Source organism: Leguminivora glycinivorella, chromosome 12 (assembly GCF_023078275.1).
Source record: "Leguminivora glycinivorella isolate SPB_JAAS2020 chromosome 12, LegGlyc_1.1, whole genome shotgun sequence".
Lineage (NCBI taxonomy): Eukaryota > Metazoa > Arthropoda > Insecta > Lepidoptera > Tortricidae > Leguminivora > Leguminivora glycinivorella.
The window spans coordinates 2,144,864-2,162,644 of NC_062982.1; the positions used below are offsets into that span (position 1 = coordinate 2,144,864).

General features: G+C 38.4%; 1 protein-coding gene across 1 annotated transcript; it reads left to right on the plus strand.

Moving 5' to 3' along the window:
- Positions 1-10,680: 10,680 nt before the first annotated feature.
- Positions 10,681-17,416, plus strand: LOC125231846 (NADH dehydrogenase [ubiquinone] flavoprotein 2, mitochondrial). Its single transcript, XM_048137425.1, has 7 exons — positions 10,681-10,823; positions 10,957-11,082; positions 11,968-12,158; positions 12,966-13,113; positions 14,418-14,477; positions 16,209-16,285; positions 17,256-17,416. The coding sequence occupies exons 1-7, from the start codon at positions 10,788-10,790 to the stop codon at positions 17,353-17,355; spliced, it is 738 nt and encodes a 245-aa protein (XP_047993382.1). The 5' UTR covers positions 10,681-10,787; the 3' UTR covers positions 17,356-17,416.
- Positions 17,417-17,781: the final 365 nt, after the last annotated feature.

Sequence of the window (17,781 nt, forward strand, 5' to 3'; positions counted from 1 at the left end):
AAACGATCTAAGTAAACCGTTATTCATTTTTAAATACCTATCCAACAATATATCACATGTTGGGGTTGGAATGAAAAAAAATATCAGCCCCACTTTACATGTAGGTTCCCTAATAAAACATTTTTTTCATTTTTTATTTACTGTTTACTTCTTAAACTCTTGAATTTTGCTTTATTTACGGTGGTAACTAAAAAACCCTAAAAATCCGGATTTAATCCGGAATCCGGATTTTTCCTACAAATAATCCGAAAATCCGGATTTCCCAACATATAAGCGGATTTGCAATCGCTATTCACTATGATATGAATTAGTCTGAGTAAAGGAAAAGTATAAGATAACTAACTATAGTTTTGTGAAAGATCTGTCTCATTTCAAATTTAGACAGAGAGAATATAGTCATACTAGTTATGAAAAAAAGCTGCACTTTGAAATGGAAGCAAGCCGCTTTGCATGGTGATAGTAGACATCAAAGTAAACGATTTTTTCCGAGGATATCGAAATTTCATCCTTTAGGAAGCCGAGCGTAGCGAGGTGTTTTATGAAAATGAAAAAAATATATTTTTTTATTGTATCGTCCGATTTTGACAAAACGTATCTCAAATTCGAACAATGCAAGCAGAGACAAGTTACCAAGTTTGACAAGTTAAAATCGAGAACGAAACGCAGCGATGACGGATTGTCTCAGAGCGTAAACGGAATGATGCTGTCAGTGTCAAATCGATCAGTTGTCAATTTATCAGATAAACTTACTTCCGTGAGATAAACAACTCACTGCGTGTGAGTTTTCGGTTCTGGAAAAAGGTCTCTTATGAGGACATTATCGTCAGTGTGGAAGATTGTCTGGTGAAGAACAATGTAGGCAAGGAAGAGTTAGAGGCTATACGCCAGGATGTCTCGTCTTTGTTACGGAGAGCGAATTCCCCAAGAACAAATTTACCTAGGGATGAATTTGTCGCTTTAAAAAAATTGGATGAGGATCCGGACATAACTGTTCTTCGAGCTGACAAGGGTAATGCGGCCGTTGTACTTAATATTTCAGATTACAACGAGAAGATAAGGAATCTTTTGGCGGATACATCAACATACAAACATCTAAAGAGGGACCCAACTACGAAGATCCTGAAAACCACGACACGACACGACAAAGACTGCATTGAAATTGTCAAAAAGAGGTTGAGAGAGCAGAACATGTCTGAGAACTACGCCAAGTTGGTGGAACATTGCCTCACATCGGGCTACTTGCTATGGAACGGTGAATTCTCGTCGCCGACATCTTCATGGAGGATTTCAAGGAGAGAGCGCTCTCATTGGCTGCCGTCCAGCTGAAGATATATAAAAGATACGTAGATGACACTTTTACTATACTTCCTAAAAGTAATGTTTCAACTTTCTTAGACCATTTAAATTCTATCCATAGTAAAATACAATTTACTATGGAGTTGGAAAAAGAGTGTTCTCTTCCCTTCTTGGATGTTCTCATTTTGAGGAATCCTGATAATAGCTTAGGTCGCACTGTGTATAGAAAACCTACTCATACTGATAGGTACTTAAATGGCAAATCCCACCACCATCCCAGTCAACTAGCTACTGTAGGCAAATCTTTGTTTCAGAGAGCCCAAAGGATATGTGACGACCAGCATTTGGCAGCGGAGCTTCGACATGCCAGGCAGGCGCTGTTGGCGAACGAGCTCAAGATACCGCGTGTCAAGCAGAAGGCCCGCTTGAAGATCCCTACAGTCAAGCGCCGGCCTGCTATTCTGCCTTTTGTTAGAGGGGTCATGGATAGGATCAGCCACATCTTGAAACGGGCTTCTATTAAAACTTATTTCAAGCCTATGAAGAAGATGTCCCAATTCCTGAGGCCTGTGAAATGTCAAACTCCTCTATAAAATGCGGGAGTGTAAAGACTAGACTGTGAGTGCGGCCTGTCATATGTGGGACAGACGAAATGAAGTATTTCCACACGGGTGAAGGAATACATAGCGGATGTCAAGCACCATCGACAAAGGTCTGCAGTCTCTGAACATGTCATGGATAAAGTCAATCATGCTATAAAGTTTGACAAGCCTCTGGTTCTTGCTAAGGAGAAGCGATATATACCCAGAAATATCCTAACTTTAATAGAGAAGATGGCTTTACTTTACCACCGGCTTGGGATCCAGTAGTACATCTGATAATGGAACTAGCATGACGAAGGCTGTGAGGCATTTGTGTTGTATGGTGTTGGACATTTGCAGTTTGTTCTTTGTCAATTTTGTGTAGATTAATTGGTTAATTATTTTTTAACATAGTAATGGTAATTTTCTGAATATTGTATAACTAGCTTTATTAATAGTCTTTGAACCTGCCTTAGAAATCTATATTATTTATGGTCATGGTTCGTTAATATTTCTTGTATGTGGGTAGCTTTTGCACATTGTAATTTTTCTTCAGTCACCCGTTGACCACGAACGCTGTAAAGAGTTCGAAACGTCGGGATGTATTCTAAATTCATTATACGCGATTTAATACGTTTCCATAGTTTTATTTTATATTTTCGTATCACACTGAATAACTGCAAATAACGGTAGAAATAATGTACAATAATGTCGAGAAGTAAGTTTTTAATATTAAAGACAAATAAATTCATGATTATAAACTAAAAACCGAATCGAAATCGGATCAGTAGTTTTTAAGATAAAAGTTGCCAAATTTGGCTTATTTTGTTTATATACATTTTTTTATTTTTTCCTTTTTTTTGTGAGATTTTTTCTTCTATTTTTTTTAAGTTACATCATCGATTTAAACTTCCGGTAGTTTAGATCGATGCGTTACATCAATAAATCTCTTTCAACTGACATACTTTTTGTCAAAATCAGATGATCCAATTAAAAAAAAATATTTTGTTTTTTGTAACAGACCTCGCTACGCTCGGCTTTCTAAGGGATGAAATTTTTATATCCTTGGACTAATAATACTATGTTTGACTTACACTAGTACTAGCACCCTAAAATAAAGGATGCCTATCCACTCAATTGCTGGTTTGCAACCGTTAATAGTGTCGATTTGCAACCCCAAATAGACGTCAGTGAAACGTCCATTTTTAACCGCCGCCCAAATCTCTCTTCTCTTTTCTTTCGGTTCTGTGACTAAAACGGTACATCCTGATAGTGACCCCAAAAAGACGACAGTAAAACGTCGTATTTGTGACCAAAAAGGTACGTCCTGGTAGTGACCCAAAATAGACGTTAGCGAAACGCCATGTTTCTAACCAAACAGGTACGTCCTGATAGTGACCCCAATTAGACGTTAGTGAAACGTCAACTTTGTGACTAAAATGGTACGTCCTGATAGTGACCGCAAATAGACGTCAGTAAAACGTCGTATTTATGACCAAAAAGGTACGTCCTGATAGTGACCCAAAGAGACGTCAGTAAAACGGCGTATTTGTGACCAAAAAGGTACGTCCTGAGAGTGATCCCAAAGATACGTCAGTGAAACGTCGTATTTGTGACCAAAAAGGTACGTCCTGATAGTGACCCCAATTACACGTCAGTAGAACGTCGTATTTGTGACCAAAAAGTCACGTCCTGATAGTGACCCCAAAGAGACGTCAGTAAAACGTCATATTTGTGACCAAAAAGGTACGTCCTGATAGTGACCCCAATTAGACGTCAGTAGAACGTCGTATTAGTGACCAAAAAGGTACATCCTGATAGTGACCCCAATGAGACGTCAGTAAAACGGCGTATTTGTGACCAAAAAGGTACGTCCTGATAGTGACCCCAATCACACGTCAGTAGAACGTCGTATTTGTGACCAAAAAGGCACGTCCTGATAGTGACCCCAAAGAGACGTCAGTAAAACGTCATATTTGTGACCAAAAAGGTACGTCCTGATAGTGACCCCAATTAGACGTCAGTAGAACGTCGTATTAGTGACCAAAAAGGTACATCCTGATAGTGACCCCAATGAGACGTCAGTAAAACGGCGTATTTGTGACCAAAAAGGTACGTCCTGATAGTGACCCCAATTAGACGTCAGTAGAACGTCGTATTTGTGACCAAAAAGGTACGTCCTGATAGTTACCCCAAATAGACGTCAGTAGAACGTCGTATTAGTGACCAAAAAGGTACGTCCTGATAGTGACCCTAATGAGACGTCAGTAAAACGTCATATTTGTGACCAAAAAGGTACGTCCTGATAGTGACCCCAATTAGACGTCAGTAGAACGTTGTATTTGTGACCAAAAAGGTACGTCCTGATAGTGACCCCAATTACACGTCAGTAGAACGTCGTATTTGTGACCAAAAAGGTACGTCCTGATAGTGACCCCAATAAGACGTCAGTAAAACGTCGTATTTGTGACCAAAAAGGTACGTCCTGATAGTGACCCCAATGAGACGTCAGTAAAACGTCGTATTTGTGACCAAAAAGGCACGTCCTGATAGTGACCCCAAAGAGACGTCAGTAAAACGTCATATTTGTGACCAAAAAGGTACGTCCTGATAGTGACCCCAATTAGACGTCAGTAGAACGTCGTATTAGTGACCAAAAAGGTACGTCCTGATAGTGACCCCAATGAGACGTCAGTAAAACGTCGTATTTGTGACCAAAAAGGTACGTACTGATAGTGACCCCAATTAGACGTCAGTAGAACGTCAACTTTGTGACTAAAATGGAACGTCCTAATAGTGACCTTAATAAGACGTCAGTAGAACGTCGTTTTTGTGACCAAAAAGGTACGTCCTGATAATGACCCCAAACAGACGTCAGTAAAACGTCGTATTTGTGACCAAAAAGGTACGTCCTAATAGTGACCGTAAATAGACGTCATTGAAACGTCAATTTTGTGACTAAAAGGTACGTCCTGATATTGACCCCAAATAGACGTCATTAAAACGTCCTCTCTCGACGAATAAATGACCGACCTTATTATGACCTATAAGTGACGTCGCCTGTGCGTCGCTGACGTCAGTTTGCTACCTGGGTACTTTTATATATTCTTTGGTCCTGCCCAATGTGATTTATAAAGGACATATTCCATTTTTTGAAACTTATAAATTAGATTATAAATTACTTTTTTTTATTTTTTACCTAAATCGTGATATATTGCAGTGACTGGTTGCTATACTCTGTCAACCAAGTCTGTCAGTAAATAAGAACAAAGAAAACTATATGCATCCTTTTCTTTAGGGTGCTAGAGAAAAGGATACCTATAGTTTTCTTAGTTCTTATTTACTGACAGACTTGTTTGACAGAATATAGCTCGCCCACATCACAACTGTTCATAATAAATGTGCAGTTTTCATAGCACAAATATCACTTCGAATATCCGGTATTCGGCCCAGAAGTGGTTTCGAATAACCGGTATTCCAAAACCGCTCTTCAGGTCATCTCTAGCTGTGTCCCTTGAGTCCCAGGGCTCTAAATATGCTAGCTGAAAAACGACTTTGACGTTTTGACTTTAAAATTGAATTTTGGATGCCGTTGGTGACCTGATTACGAGACCGTGGGAGAAAAAGGGTTAAGGGGGATGGATGTTCTAGGTTTTAAATGCAAGGTTTAGAATTTAGGGGAATTTTTGAATTTTGATGGCAATAGATATGATAGTGAATGTTTTGTCCGGATTAAGCGTAGTGGTCTTATGGTCTAGACTGCCGCGTGCCGTGGAGTTTCGAATACCCTACGGCTCCTTCTTATAATTTTTGAAGTTAGGTTACCTAAAGTGGACCTTGATCTCAAGCAACAGAAACCCACTTAAATACTAGGTAAGTATGGAAAAGTTGATTTGGATAGGTTGTGTTATTTCTTTCGGAAAGTCGAACTAAATTACCTACTCTGAATAAGTGACACTGGAATCACTGACAATGACAAAATAGTGTACCTACTTAACATCACACTTTGGTGAAAAATTAGGTGTGTTATGCATTATTTCCTCTCCGTTTTCCAAATAAACTTTTTAAGTCCGTAACTTACTTACTTACTAATCTTGTTAGCGCGACGACCCAAAGTGGGTCTTGGCCTCCAACAGAAGAGCACGACGCCACTAAACGCGGTCCAGAGCAACCTCTCGCCAGCCCTCGTTGACGCCGAGTTCACGGAGATCTGCCTCCACTCTATCTGCCCAACGATATTTAGGATGGCCAACGGGACGGCGTCCAGTTGGACAATCCAGATAGGCCCTCTTGACTGCCCGATCCTCACCCATCCTTATTGGCCAAGCCAGCGGAGACGATGTGCCTTGGTCTCATGGTCTCACCTATTATATCCGGTTCGTCTATTAGATATTGAATTTCTGCATTCTTTCGGATTCTCCAACTGCCATCGTCTCTTTTCACGGGTCCCAGAATCATACTGAACACCTTACGTTCTGCTACTAGAAGGCTGTTTTCCTCCATAATACATTAAGTCTACAACACATTATACCAATTATACAACACATTTTCCAAAATTAAAAGCGCGCAACGAGCCACAAACATGGCGTCGTTCCATTCGTTCAAATTAAATAACGGTCCGACGCTACAGATAAGAAATTAAATTGGGAACATTAAACACCGAATTGGGAGCTGCGACAATGCTAGTGAAATTGGACGCTAGATTTGAATCATTCTGATAAATAACAGTAAAGTGCATCAATTGAATTATAGATTGATTCAGGCGAGGTGCGAGAGTCTATGAAAGCTGATAAACTAGATTATTTTCATATCCTAAACTAGATACCAAAATTGCAATTTTATTATTGGCCAATTTTTGTGTTGGTGGCAAATGAGCAGCCTGTGGTAAGCGCACATACACCTATGCACACCTGACATCTGAAAAACTGTAGTGTTGGAAGTTCGTTACCAACTTTTGATGAAATTGGCGGAATAGGACGGGTGATGAAAATTCATAGGCCTATTTTCTTAAAAGAAAGAAAAGGCCGAATTTCTTAAAATTTTCCCAATTCCATGGATCCCAACATGTGTTTAAAGATGACAGAGTTCTGAGCTACCAAACATCGTACCTACAAAACCTTCTTCCTTTTTGAAGTCGGTTAAAGACAACACATGTTGTATAAAAATAATGGTTAACTGTAGTGCTCATTCAAAATTATTTTACGATATATCTAAAGAGCATTGAATTATTACGTGGAAGTCGTGGATATATCCATACATCGCGAAACTACTTTATCCGTTTATATAGAGCAACGGTCCCAGAAAAGAACATTAAACCAAATCTTTTTGTCTTTTTTTTTTCTTTTGTGTACGAAAACGAAGCTACTAAAAATGAATGAACGAAAGTGACGACAAAAGAATCGCAAGACGTTTTTAAATTGCTAGTAGCTTCTATTTAATTTGCGAAATAAGCTTTTTGTGCATTTCTACTCCATCTTTGTTTATCTAAACGCACATTTCAATCAAAGATATTATAAAGAAGCGGCGATTCGTGCCGTGGGGCTCTACAGACAGCAATAAAAAACAATTACGTGTAGAGCCCTATAATTTGAGGCTGGTTATTTTAACTAGAGCCAAATGTGCCTATGGCGTGATGGAGCAGTGTGTAGATAAAGTTATATCGTGCTCACGACTTCTGCATGGCTGGGGGGTGCAGCCTACCTTATTTATTTACAAACCCTAATATGTATTCAGCGTGTGTATTCTGTGTATTCCATAAGAGCGAATATTTTAATAACGATTAGTATCGGACCTATTAGAGCCTAACTACATGTTTTTTTAATAGATTTTTTTTCATACATAATAAATAATTCAGCACGCAATGTATTATGTCCACATGTCAAATTAAATTGGACGGCGTACATTGCTGCTTGGTCAGATATAAAAAAAAAATTACTTACTCTTAATTAATAGCACTTTTTAACAAAATGATTATCCTCTACGATTCGTATGATCAGATACATTATTCGCCCGTATGGAATCCACACGTTGCATTATCGCTGACTTTTACTCAGCTATAGACGGTCAAGCTAATCTTAGCACAAGAAAAACCGGCCAAGAGCGTGTCGGGCCACGCTCAGTGCAGGGTTCCGTAGTTTTCCGTATTTTTCTCAAAAACTACTGAACCTATCAAGTTCAAAACAATTTTCCTAGAAAGTATTTATAAAGTTCTACTTTTTCGATTTTTTTCATATTTTTTAAACATATGGTTCAAAAGTTAGAGGGGGGGGGACGCACTTTTTTTTCCTTTAGGAGCGATTATTTTCGAAAATATTAATATTATCAAAAAACGATCTTAGTAAACCCTTATTCATTTTTAAATACCTATCCAACAATATATCACACGTTGAGGTTGGAATGAAAAAAAATATCAGGCCCCACTTTACATGTAGGGGGGGTACCCTAATAAAACATTTTTTTCCAGTTTTTATTTTTGCACTTTGTTAGCGTAATTGAGATATATATTAGTACCAAATTTCAGCTTTCTAGTGCTTACGGTTACTGAGATTATCCGCGGACGGACGGACGGACGGACGGACGGACGGACGGACGGACGGACGGACGGACGGACGGACGGACAGACAGACATGGCGAAACTATAAGGGTTCCTAGTTGACTACGGAACCCTAAAAAAGGAGGTAAATTTGAAAAATGTGGCTCACCGGTCAAAATGCGTGCCTTCCTAAACCTTCTGTTGGCGGAATCATCGAGACATAACACTTAAAAACCGAAGGCACACCTCGGACACTGGCGACCAAATATATATGAAAGAGGCGCGTTCCTACCACACATTCTAAGCTCGTGTAGGTGAACGCGTACCAAGCTTGTATGAGTGAGATATGACAGGTCGACTGGTCGCATTTTTGACAGACGGTAACTGTGAGGTAACCGAGAGGGGGTGGGCGGCACTTTCAGCGGGGAGCGGGAGGGGCCATACTGTACGATAGTACTCTTTATTATACTGGGGCGAAGGTTTATTTCCTAAAGATTATTTGAATTTCGCGTCAATATTCGAGGTAAAGACAGCAATACACTCCTTTAACTGTATTTAAAATATAAAGCAATATGACTATTCACAGGTCTCAGTAGCTAGAACTATTTGGAACGAAAATCTCACAAAAGAGATATGTGGTGGTCCTCCGAACCGGATTTCTCTCCCGTTATCCCGGCATTTTTGCCACGGGGCGGCAAATCCTGGGGTCCGCTTTGGCAATCAATCCCTGGATTTGGCGTAGACATTAATTTTTAAAAGCAAATGCGACCTGAAAGTCAGAGGGCACTCTGGGTCCTATTGGGATTATCCAGCGATCTACGATAATACAACTTAAATAGGAACCTAACCTAACATGATTAACGTTGTCCATTGTAAATATGCATTTATTTATATTTAGGAATTAGTTTTAGCAATAAATCGGCAGTTAAAGCTCTAGGTAGAGGATTCCAAGAACGTCTGTAGGTCGCATACTCAATGCGTCCAGTGGCCCGTTTCTCGAAAGGTACAAGCCTTGTATTACAAGTGTATTTCCATGACAACCCATACGATTTGACAGTTCGCGCACTTGTAAAACAAGGCTTGTACCTTTCGAGAAACGGGCCCCAGGCCATAAAAAGCTAAAGGTCAAACCTTTGTTTGACAGCTAGTTTGAACACTATTATACTGCCCTCATAAGGCAATCAGCGGTATCCCAAATAAAATTTTAATGCAAACATATACCTTAAGTTTTCTAACTGACAGTTCCATTTTCAAATGTTTTTGATATTGAGATACCGCTAATTGCTTTACCGGGGCAGTATATTAAACTTTGTATTATACTATTTTGGTCATCTTTAACACCCAACCAATATTATTTTTTTCCTACTTTTTTTAATTTAATACTTATTTTTATTCGGTAGGACAACCTAGTTTGCCATTTAAAAGTCATTTAACTGAAATTGAGATATTTTTTGCTGGAGTTATATTTTAAGGAAGGGTACATATTAACCCTTGACCGATGCTTGCTGGGTCCATGAGACGAAATTTTAATTCAAAATATCAACGGATTACTCCTTCAATACAAAGGTAATATTCACAAACTACTAAGAAGATACTACGTATGTTGCACGTATTGCGAGTAGCATAGTTTGTGTTTCAGTACAGCTACTATTTTTCGAGTTATTTTATGTTGGCTGCCTCATAAATAATAGGTACATAAGTAAATCAAATCCATACTTTACATACACGTATTATAAATGGGAAAGTGTGTGTGTCTGTTTGTTTGTCCGTCTTTCACGGCAAAACGGAGTGACAAATTGACGTGATTTTTTAAGCGGAGATAGTTGAAGGGATTTTTTGTCTATTTCTTTTTATTATATATAAATAAAACAAAACGTTACAAATAGCGACATCTATCGACGAAACATATAACCGTGACTGCTCAGACAGTTCGCGTATGTATTTTTGCGACAAAAAAATTTGTTGGAAGAAAAATACAGCTTACCGTGCGTTCCACTTTGTGTTTTTAAAAGAGCAAGTGGAATGCAGTTTTACTCTGAAGTTAGCCGCAAGTTACAGATTGTACATTCGGAAACCAATTCGTGTTAACATATTTCAAAAAGACATTTATGAATTTAAAAAAATATTGATATCAATGTAAAATATTATATCTCAAATACAAACTAATTTATACTTATATTAACAAATATGGAAGTTTTCCATAGCGATGCAAAATAAAACTAAAATGATTTATAATTCTTTATCTAAATAGTATTTCCGAACGTACTTGTCAAACTGCTGCAAAGTATTTCGCTTGAAGTTATCGTCAAAACGAGTTGTTCGCGAACAGTGCTTCGCAACTCTGCACTTCAAAATTACGTAAACCAGCAATAACAAACATGCTGTCCAGCCTCAGAACTGGAGTTCAGGGAATAGTACGTTATTTCCATACGTATGACATGTGTAAAAGTTGTTGTTGTCATAAATAATCAATTATATAATATCGGTTTGACACTTACTTTTCTTGGGTCACCATCGCGATGGTTCAGATAAAAATGTCTTTTACAGTGGCGTGCCTCGTCCAGGGCTCTGCAGACGAGCTCGACCCTTCAGAGCGACAACCTGTTCGTCCATCGCGACACTCCCGAAGACAATCCGAGTATTCCCTTCGAATTTACGCCGGAAAATAAAAAGGTACGTAACCTTCAATTGTTTTCAATATACGTCTTCTGTTTATGTATTCTTAGATTTAGTTACTGATGAAATGATTTTGTTTCTTCTAGAACGACTTCTTTATCCGTGTTTTATGTGTGATTATTGATTTAAGTATAATATACACCGTGTTTCCGGTATCACTCAAAACCTCAGACACCCCAATTGATTTTTATTTTTTTAAACGTATCTACAATGTTCATTTTTTAATCTGATGATTATTTTTTTTTTTTAATTGAATTTTTAATTTTCTGTGCAGCTCTACTCGGCTTTTAACTCTACACAATAAAATAAATGCTAGCTACCATCATAAACCTTCAAACTGTTTAATTGTGTATGTTACTGCAACGACATAAGGTTTACCAATAGACAGCTATGTCACTGTAAAGCACTTTAACCTGTGTCACAGTAAACTTCAAATTGGACAGGTGACGCAGTAAGCAAATTTAAACCTAACATTCAAAATGACAAGGTTGTAATTAGGTACGAGTTCAATTTGTTATGACTTATGATAAACTTTAAAATTAAACTGACGCACAACGTCTATCTCGTAGCGGAAAAAATAATCGTCCAAGTAACCAGCCAGTATTAATACCCTTAAATACTGAAAAAGGTATACAACCTCTAACAATATGATATGCACAATGTTGTATTACGAATTTGTAGAATGGACACGTAAACAATAACTAATAATACAAATTAAAACAAAAAATATTACCCCCATCAAGATATAGCTCAATCGATTCTACTCTCGATTCTAAACAAACAGTTTTTAGTGTTAAGTGAAACACGGTGTATAGTATAGTGTTTGAGTCTATTACCCTTCTATAATCATTCAAATACAATTGATATTATACTTACCTCCAGCGTATGGAAGCAATCCTAGCAATCTATCCGGAAGGCCACAAGCGAGGAGCCATGATGCCGCTCCTGGATCTGGCGCAGCGTCAGAGCGGAGGCTGGCTGCCCATATCTGCCATGCACAAGGTGGCTGAGATCTTGAACCTGCCGAGGATGAGGGTGTATGAGGTTGCTACGTTCTACACTATGTTTATTAGGTGAGTGATTTTATTTGTTGAGTAAATGGTGTATTTTGATAAATTTTTAGATTTAACGAGGAAGGTATATGAAAAAAGAGTGGAAGGTTCAGTTGGCAAGACCTAGGCGAACTTTTCTTGATCAAATCGGGGAAATATTGCAAAAAGGCCAGGTCAGAAGTACTCTAAACCAACGAGCGTGTATGAGAAACTTTATGAAAGTGTGTGAAGCGAAAGTATGTTAGGATCGTAGTAAATGGAAATCCGTGATCTCTGCCTACCCCTCTAGGAAACAGGCGTGCTTGTATGTATGTATACAGGTAATTTATAACGAATGTTTTGCTGATGCCATTCATGCTTTTTACGCGTTCAAAAGATGATCATGTCAATGTGTCCAGGCCTTTTTAACCACATACAAACATACATGTAAGTGATGTCAGTGAAGTGATATATCATCTTAATTTCAATTCAATTCGGCTCACTGAATGAACACAACATGCTATTGAAATCAAGTTTCTTTTTAATTTGAAATCATTGGGCGAATATCTCATCTGTGCAGTGACGAAACAAATTTTTTGTGAATTACCATTTTTAGTTGCAGAAATCGTAACCTAAAAAATACTTTGTAATACCCTCTGCTGTAGGGCTGTAGGGCTCGAATCATATTTCTCCATTTACTCCGGCCTTGGGCAGTTTGGGTAACCTCCTCCCACCCCTGAGCTCTTGCTGAACAGAGCGATACCAAGTTGTTTTAGGGCTGCTGCTTGCCAGGTATATTCCAGGTGAGGGCCACTTTGAATAATTGAACACCTTAATTTTATGTTACAGAAAACCAGTAGGTAAATACCATGTCCAAATCTGCACAACCACCCCCTGCTGGCTGCGGGGCTCTGACGCCATCATGAAGGCTCTGAAGGAAGAGACGGGATGTGAGGTCGGAGGCAACAGCCCTTGCGGCAAGTTCACACTTTCTGAGGTAAGAGTCTGGCATTATTTGGAGGGTTTAACATGTGGTTGTAAATAAAATAAAATAAATAAATAAATATTATAGGACATTCTTACACAGATTGACTGAGCACCATGGTAAGCTCAAGAAGGCTTGTGTTGCAGGTACTCAGACAACGATATATATAATATATATAAATACTTATATACATAGAAAACATCCATGACTCAGGAACAAATATCTGTGCTCATCACACAAATTCGAACCCGGGACCGCGGCGCAGCAGGCAGGGTCACTATCACTACCGACTGCACCAGACCGGTCGGTTGTGGTGCGCCAGAATAGGATTCCTTCTAACAGACTTTTGAATTGGGCTAATTTTTTTATGGCATAACTAAGTTAGTTACTGTTTTCAAAAGTGGGTGAATAGTTGACACATGCAAGGGTTTATATAAACGGTGGCGCCCCCATTAATTTCTACGCTTTTTTGGCAGACTGTACAGAATGAGATACAAATATTCTTGCAAAGACCTCAAATACACGAATACCGTATTTGAGGTCTTATATTAGTAAAAGCGAGATTCCATAAAACTTAAAACAGGAGGATCCCAGGCTGCCACCATCTTCACAGACTAGTAATGCCATAAAAACTGTCTAAGCATCAAAATTTATGAACTAAATTTTACAAATATTGATTAGCCGTGTCCACACAGAACGGGACATGTCGCGAGGCGATTTCCTAGCGCGTATGCTATGTAGACTTGCCTCGTCCGAGGCAATGCGTTTTGTTCGGCTACGTAATCTGAGCACATTGCCTCGTTCTGTGTGGACCCAGCTATTAAAATATACATTAAGCAACCTGTAAAGAAAATTTGGATATCAAGCATTATTCAGGATGTGATAAACATGGCTCGGAACCGGTTTATTTTTTACCGGTTAAAACCTGTTTTTTTTTCGATTTTACTCCGAACTTTTTAAAGAACGCGAACGTTATGAGAACTTTATTTTAACCGAAATAAACCGGTTTATTCGACGAGCGGCGAGACGCACCTAAATACCTACGTTCACGCAGCCAGTTTTTTGCTTGGTTAGAACAGTATTACCTATCATGCTGCGGAATAAACCGGTTTATTTTGTTCTAAACCGGTTAATCGAACGAAACCTTTATGAAAGAGTTCTCCGCCGGTTTAGAAATAGTGGTTTTTCGAGCGAAATCGAAATTTAAAGGTTTGTCCGCAAGTACATGATAACGGTTTGAAATTTAACCGATATCCGATCCCTTGTGATAAAGACCTCTTCATACAGTCAATAATACTTATATTCCTTAATTTCAGGTGGAGTGCTTGGGTGCCTGCGTGAATGCACCCATGGTTCAAATCAATGACGATTATTATGTAAGTTTTCGTTATTTACAATATCTTGCCACCTATTTATGTAAAGCACTAGTATAGGAATGTATGTAAGAAAAGACCGTGAGTGTATTAAAATTAAGTTTGTATGAGATTATGACGAATGAATAAGCTTCAGCGCAGTGTAGGTTATAATAAGTTCTAAGTTATATTGGTCTCACTCACACAACTCACACAACAAAGGACAGGGACAAATGGAAAGAGTTAGGGGAGGCCTTTGCCTGCAAGAGGCATACAGACCAAAATTAGAAAATATATACATGTTTGTCTAAAATAAAGGCTATTTTATTTATTCTTTATTTATTTATATTGGTCTAACTAAAGGTCAGTGGTCAGACGCTCGGCATAATTATAGTCATTTGACGACCGGTCTGGCTCAGTCGGTAGTGACCCTGCCTGCTGAGCCGCGATCCCAGGTTCGAATCCCGGTAAGGGCATTTATTTGTGTGATGAGCACAGATATTTGTTCCTGAGTCATGGATGTTTTCTATGTATGTATTTATCTATTTAAGTATGTACGAGTATATCGTCGCTTAGCACCCATAGTACAAGCTTTGCTTAGTTTGGGGCTAAGTTGATCTGTGTAAGGTGTCCCCCAATATTTATTTTATTTTATTATTATTTATTTATTGAGAATAGCATAATATAAGATTTCTTGCATTTGTGACTACATTTATGGGCTAAGAGCCCAGAGCCGCCACACCTTCCTCATTTTCTCAATGATGAAACTTTGGGATAATGTAAAGTTCGTAGACGTTTAATGTCTGCATATTACCTAGTTTGGCCCGTCGGACATCTTTTTGCTATAAGGTTTGTTTTAAAACACTAACTTTCCTTAAATTACAAAGTTACAAACATGTTACAAGGGCTAGAACAAGAATACGAGTTACTAGTTAATGTGCTCATTACCAAGGCTCGAAACCGGTTTATTTTTTTACCGGTTAAAACTGGTTTATTTCGATTTTACTCCAAACTTTTTAAAGAACGCGAACGTGTTGAGAACTTTATTTTAACCGAAATAAACCGGTTTATTCGACGAGCGGCGAGACGCACCTAAATACCTACGTACACGCAGCGAGTTTTTTGTTTGGTTAGAACAGTATTACCTATCATGCTGCGGAATAAACCGGTTTATTTTGTTCTAAACCGGTTAATCGAACGAAACCTTTATGAAAGAGTTCTCCTAAAAACCGGTTTAAAAATAGCGGTTTTTCGAGCGCAAACGAAATTTAAAGGTTTGTCCGCAAGTACCAAGCCCTGCTCATTAAGGTATCCAAGCCCTGCTCATTACGCAACTATGCCAAAAATTAAAATTGCCATATCTACTGTAAAACTTTGTACGATTACATGTGCGAAAAGGGAATTCGTAACTCGTGTCGTTTTACAACACTCCCTTGGTCGTTTTTAACCCCCGACGCAAAAACGACGGGGTGTTATAAGTTGACACGTCAAACTCTGTCTGTACGTCTGTCTGTCTGTTTGTCTGTCTGTGGCACCGTAGCTCCCGAACGGGTGAACCGCTTTCGATTTAGTGTTTTTTGTTTGAAAGCTGGGTTAGTCGGGTGTTCTTAGCCATGTTTCATGAAAATCGGTCACTATGTCGCGGTCGGGGGTTTTTTCAAAATTTTAATTTTGTGCTTATAATTTATCGCCACTGCTTTCTGAGATACCTCTTTTCCGCACTTGTAGCGTAATGTACATGTTTTCACTTCACAGGAAGATCTTACCGTAGAGGACACCAAAGAAATTATCCAGAAGTTGAAAAAAGACGAGAAACCCCTTCCAGGACCGAGGTAATATTTCACATGCTTTTTCAAAAATACAAATGCGTACTACAGTAGTTTCATGTGCCCTGCCTACCCCTTTATGGGATACAGGCGTGATTGTATCTATGTATGTATGTGTGTACAAATGTATACTTTTCTGAAATCAAATACTTTGGTTCACCCTGACTTTCAATTCAATTCAACTTGACAGAATGAATAATGCTATGACAAAAATTGTTATTACCCCAAAACCGGAAAAAGCAGATAATATATATTCTGTCAAACAAGTCTGTCAGTAAATAAGAACTAAGAAAACTATAGGTATCCTTTTCTCTAGCACCCTAAAGAAAAGGATGAATATAGTTTTCTTTGTTCTTATTTACTGACAGACTTGGTTGACAGAGTATAAATATATGTCACGAGGTAGCAAAATAATATAAATTTTTTTTACGGCGAGGGCGTTTATTGATCTAAGCGAAGGATCCTAAAATAGAATCTTGAGCGTCAAGTGTTGACCTAAGGTGGAATAATTTTGCTACCATGCTACACTAACACTACCGCTGGTTTTCACGTCACCTAAAAAATATTATAAAAATAAATATAGTTTTTAAAATAATATTACATACGCAATCATGCAAAAAAGTGTCACGTTGCTCCGTCTTAGCGGGGAAGAAAAGTTTTCGAAAGCGTAGTGTGACAAAAAATGAATATTCCTGAAATACGTCGTTTTTCAAGAATGTTTGGAAAAGTCATTCGCTTAAATTAAATACACCTATGGAATGCCATATATTAAGAAACTTAACGTATAGGCATATGTAGTACTCTGTCAATTTTAATTTTAGTATAAAATAAAATTCCTTTTTTAATAACGTAAATATAGAAAATCTAGTTTTGTCCTTTATCCAGCACACCGTTAGAAACTTCTTTACGCTAGTGGTGCCCCGAATTTACTACGTTTCGTGAGAAATTTTACAATTGTATTTTTTTTTGTTTTCAGAAACGGCCGCTTCGCCTCCGAGCCCCTCGGTGGCCTAACCTCTCTCACGGAGGAGCCCACAGGCCCCGGCTACGGCGTCCAACCCGCACTCAAGTCATAAATCGTTGATTTTGTAAATTTTATTTAATAGGTAATTTAAATAAAGATCATGTTAGCAATCAGAGGGAGTTTTATTCTTGTGCTGCGTGCTGGCAACACTGACCACTGTCCATGAAGACTGAAGGACTTGAATCCATGGACATGTAATAAATAAAAACAACCGGCCTAAAGGCTTTAGGACACAGTCAGCAGTACTATAATAGCCACTTTGTCACTAAAAAAAGGCACGAAATTCGAATTTTCTATGGGGCGATAAACTTTCCTCCCTAGTTGTAGCTTTTTTGCTAGTGACGGGACATGTTTTGACAGACTTTAGTAACTAAAATAATCTCATTTTCTTAGTATTCAATGTCTGTACCTCTGATTCTGAATAGGTAATCTTTCTGCTACGCTAATTCTACTACTAACTGTAGTATGTACGTTGCAA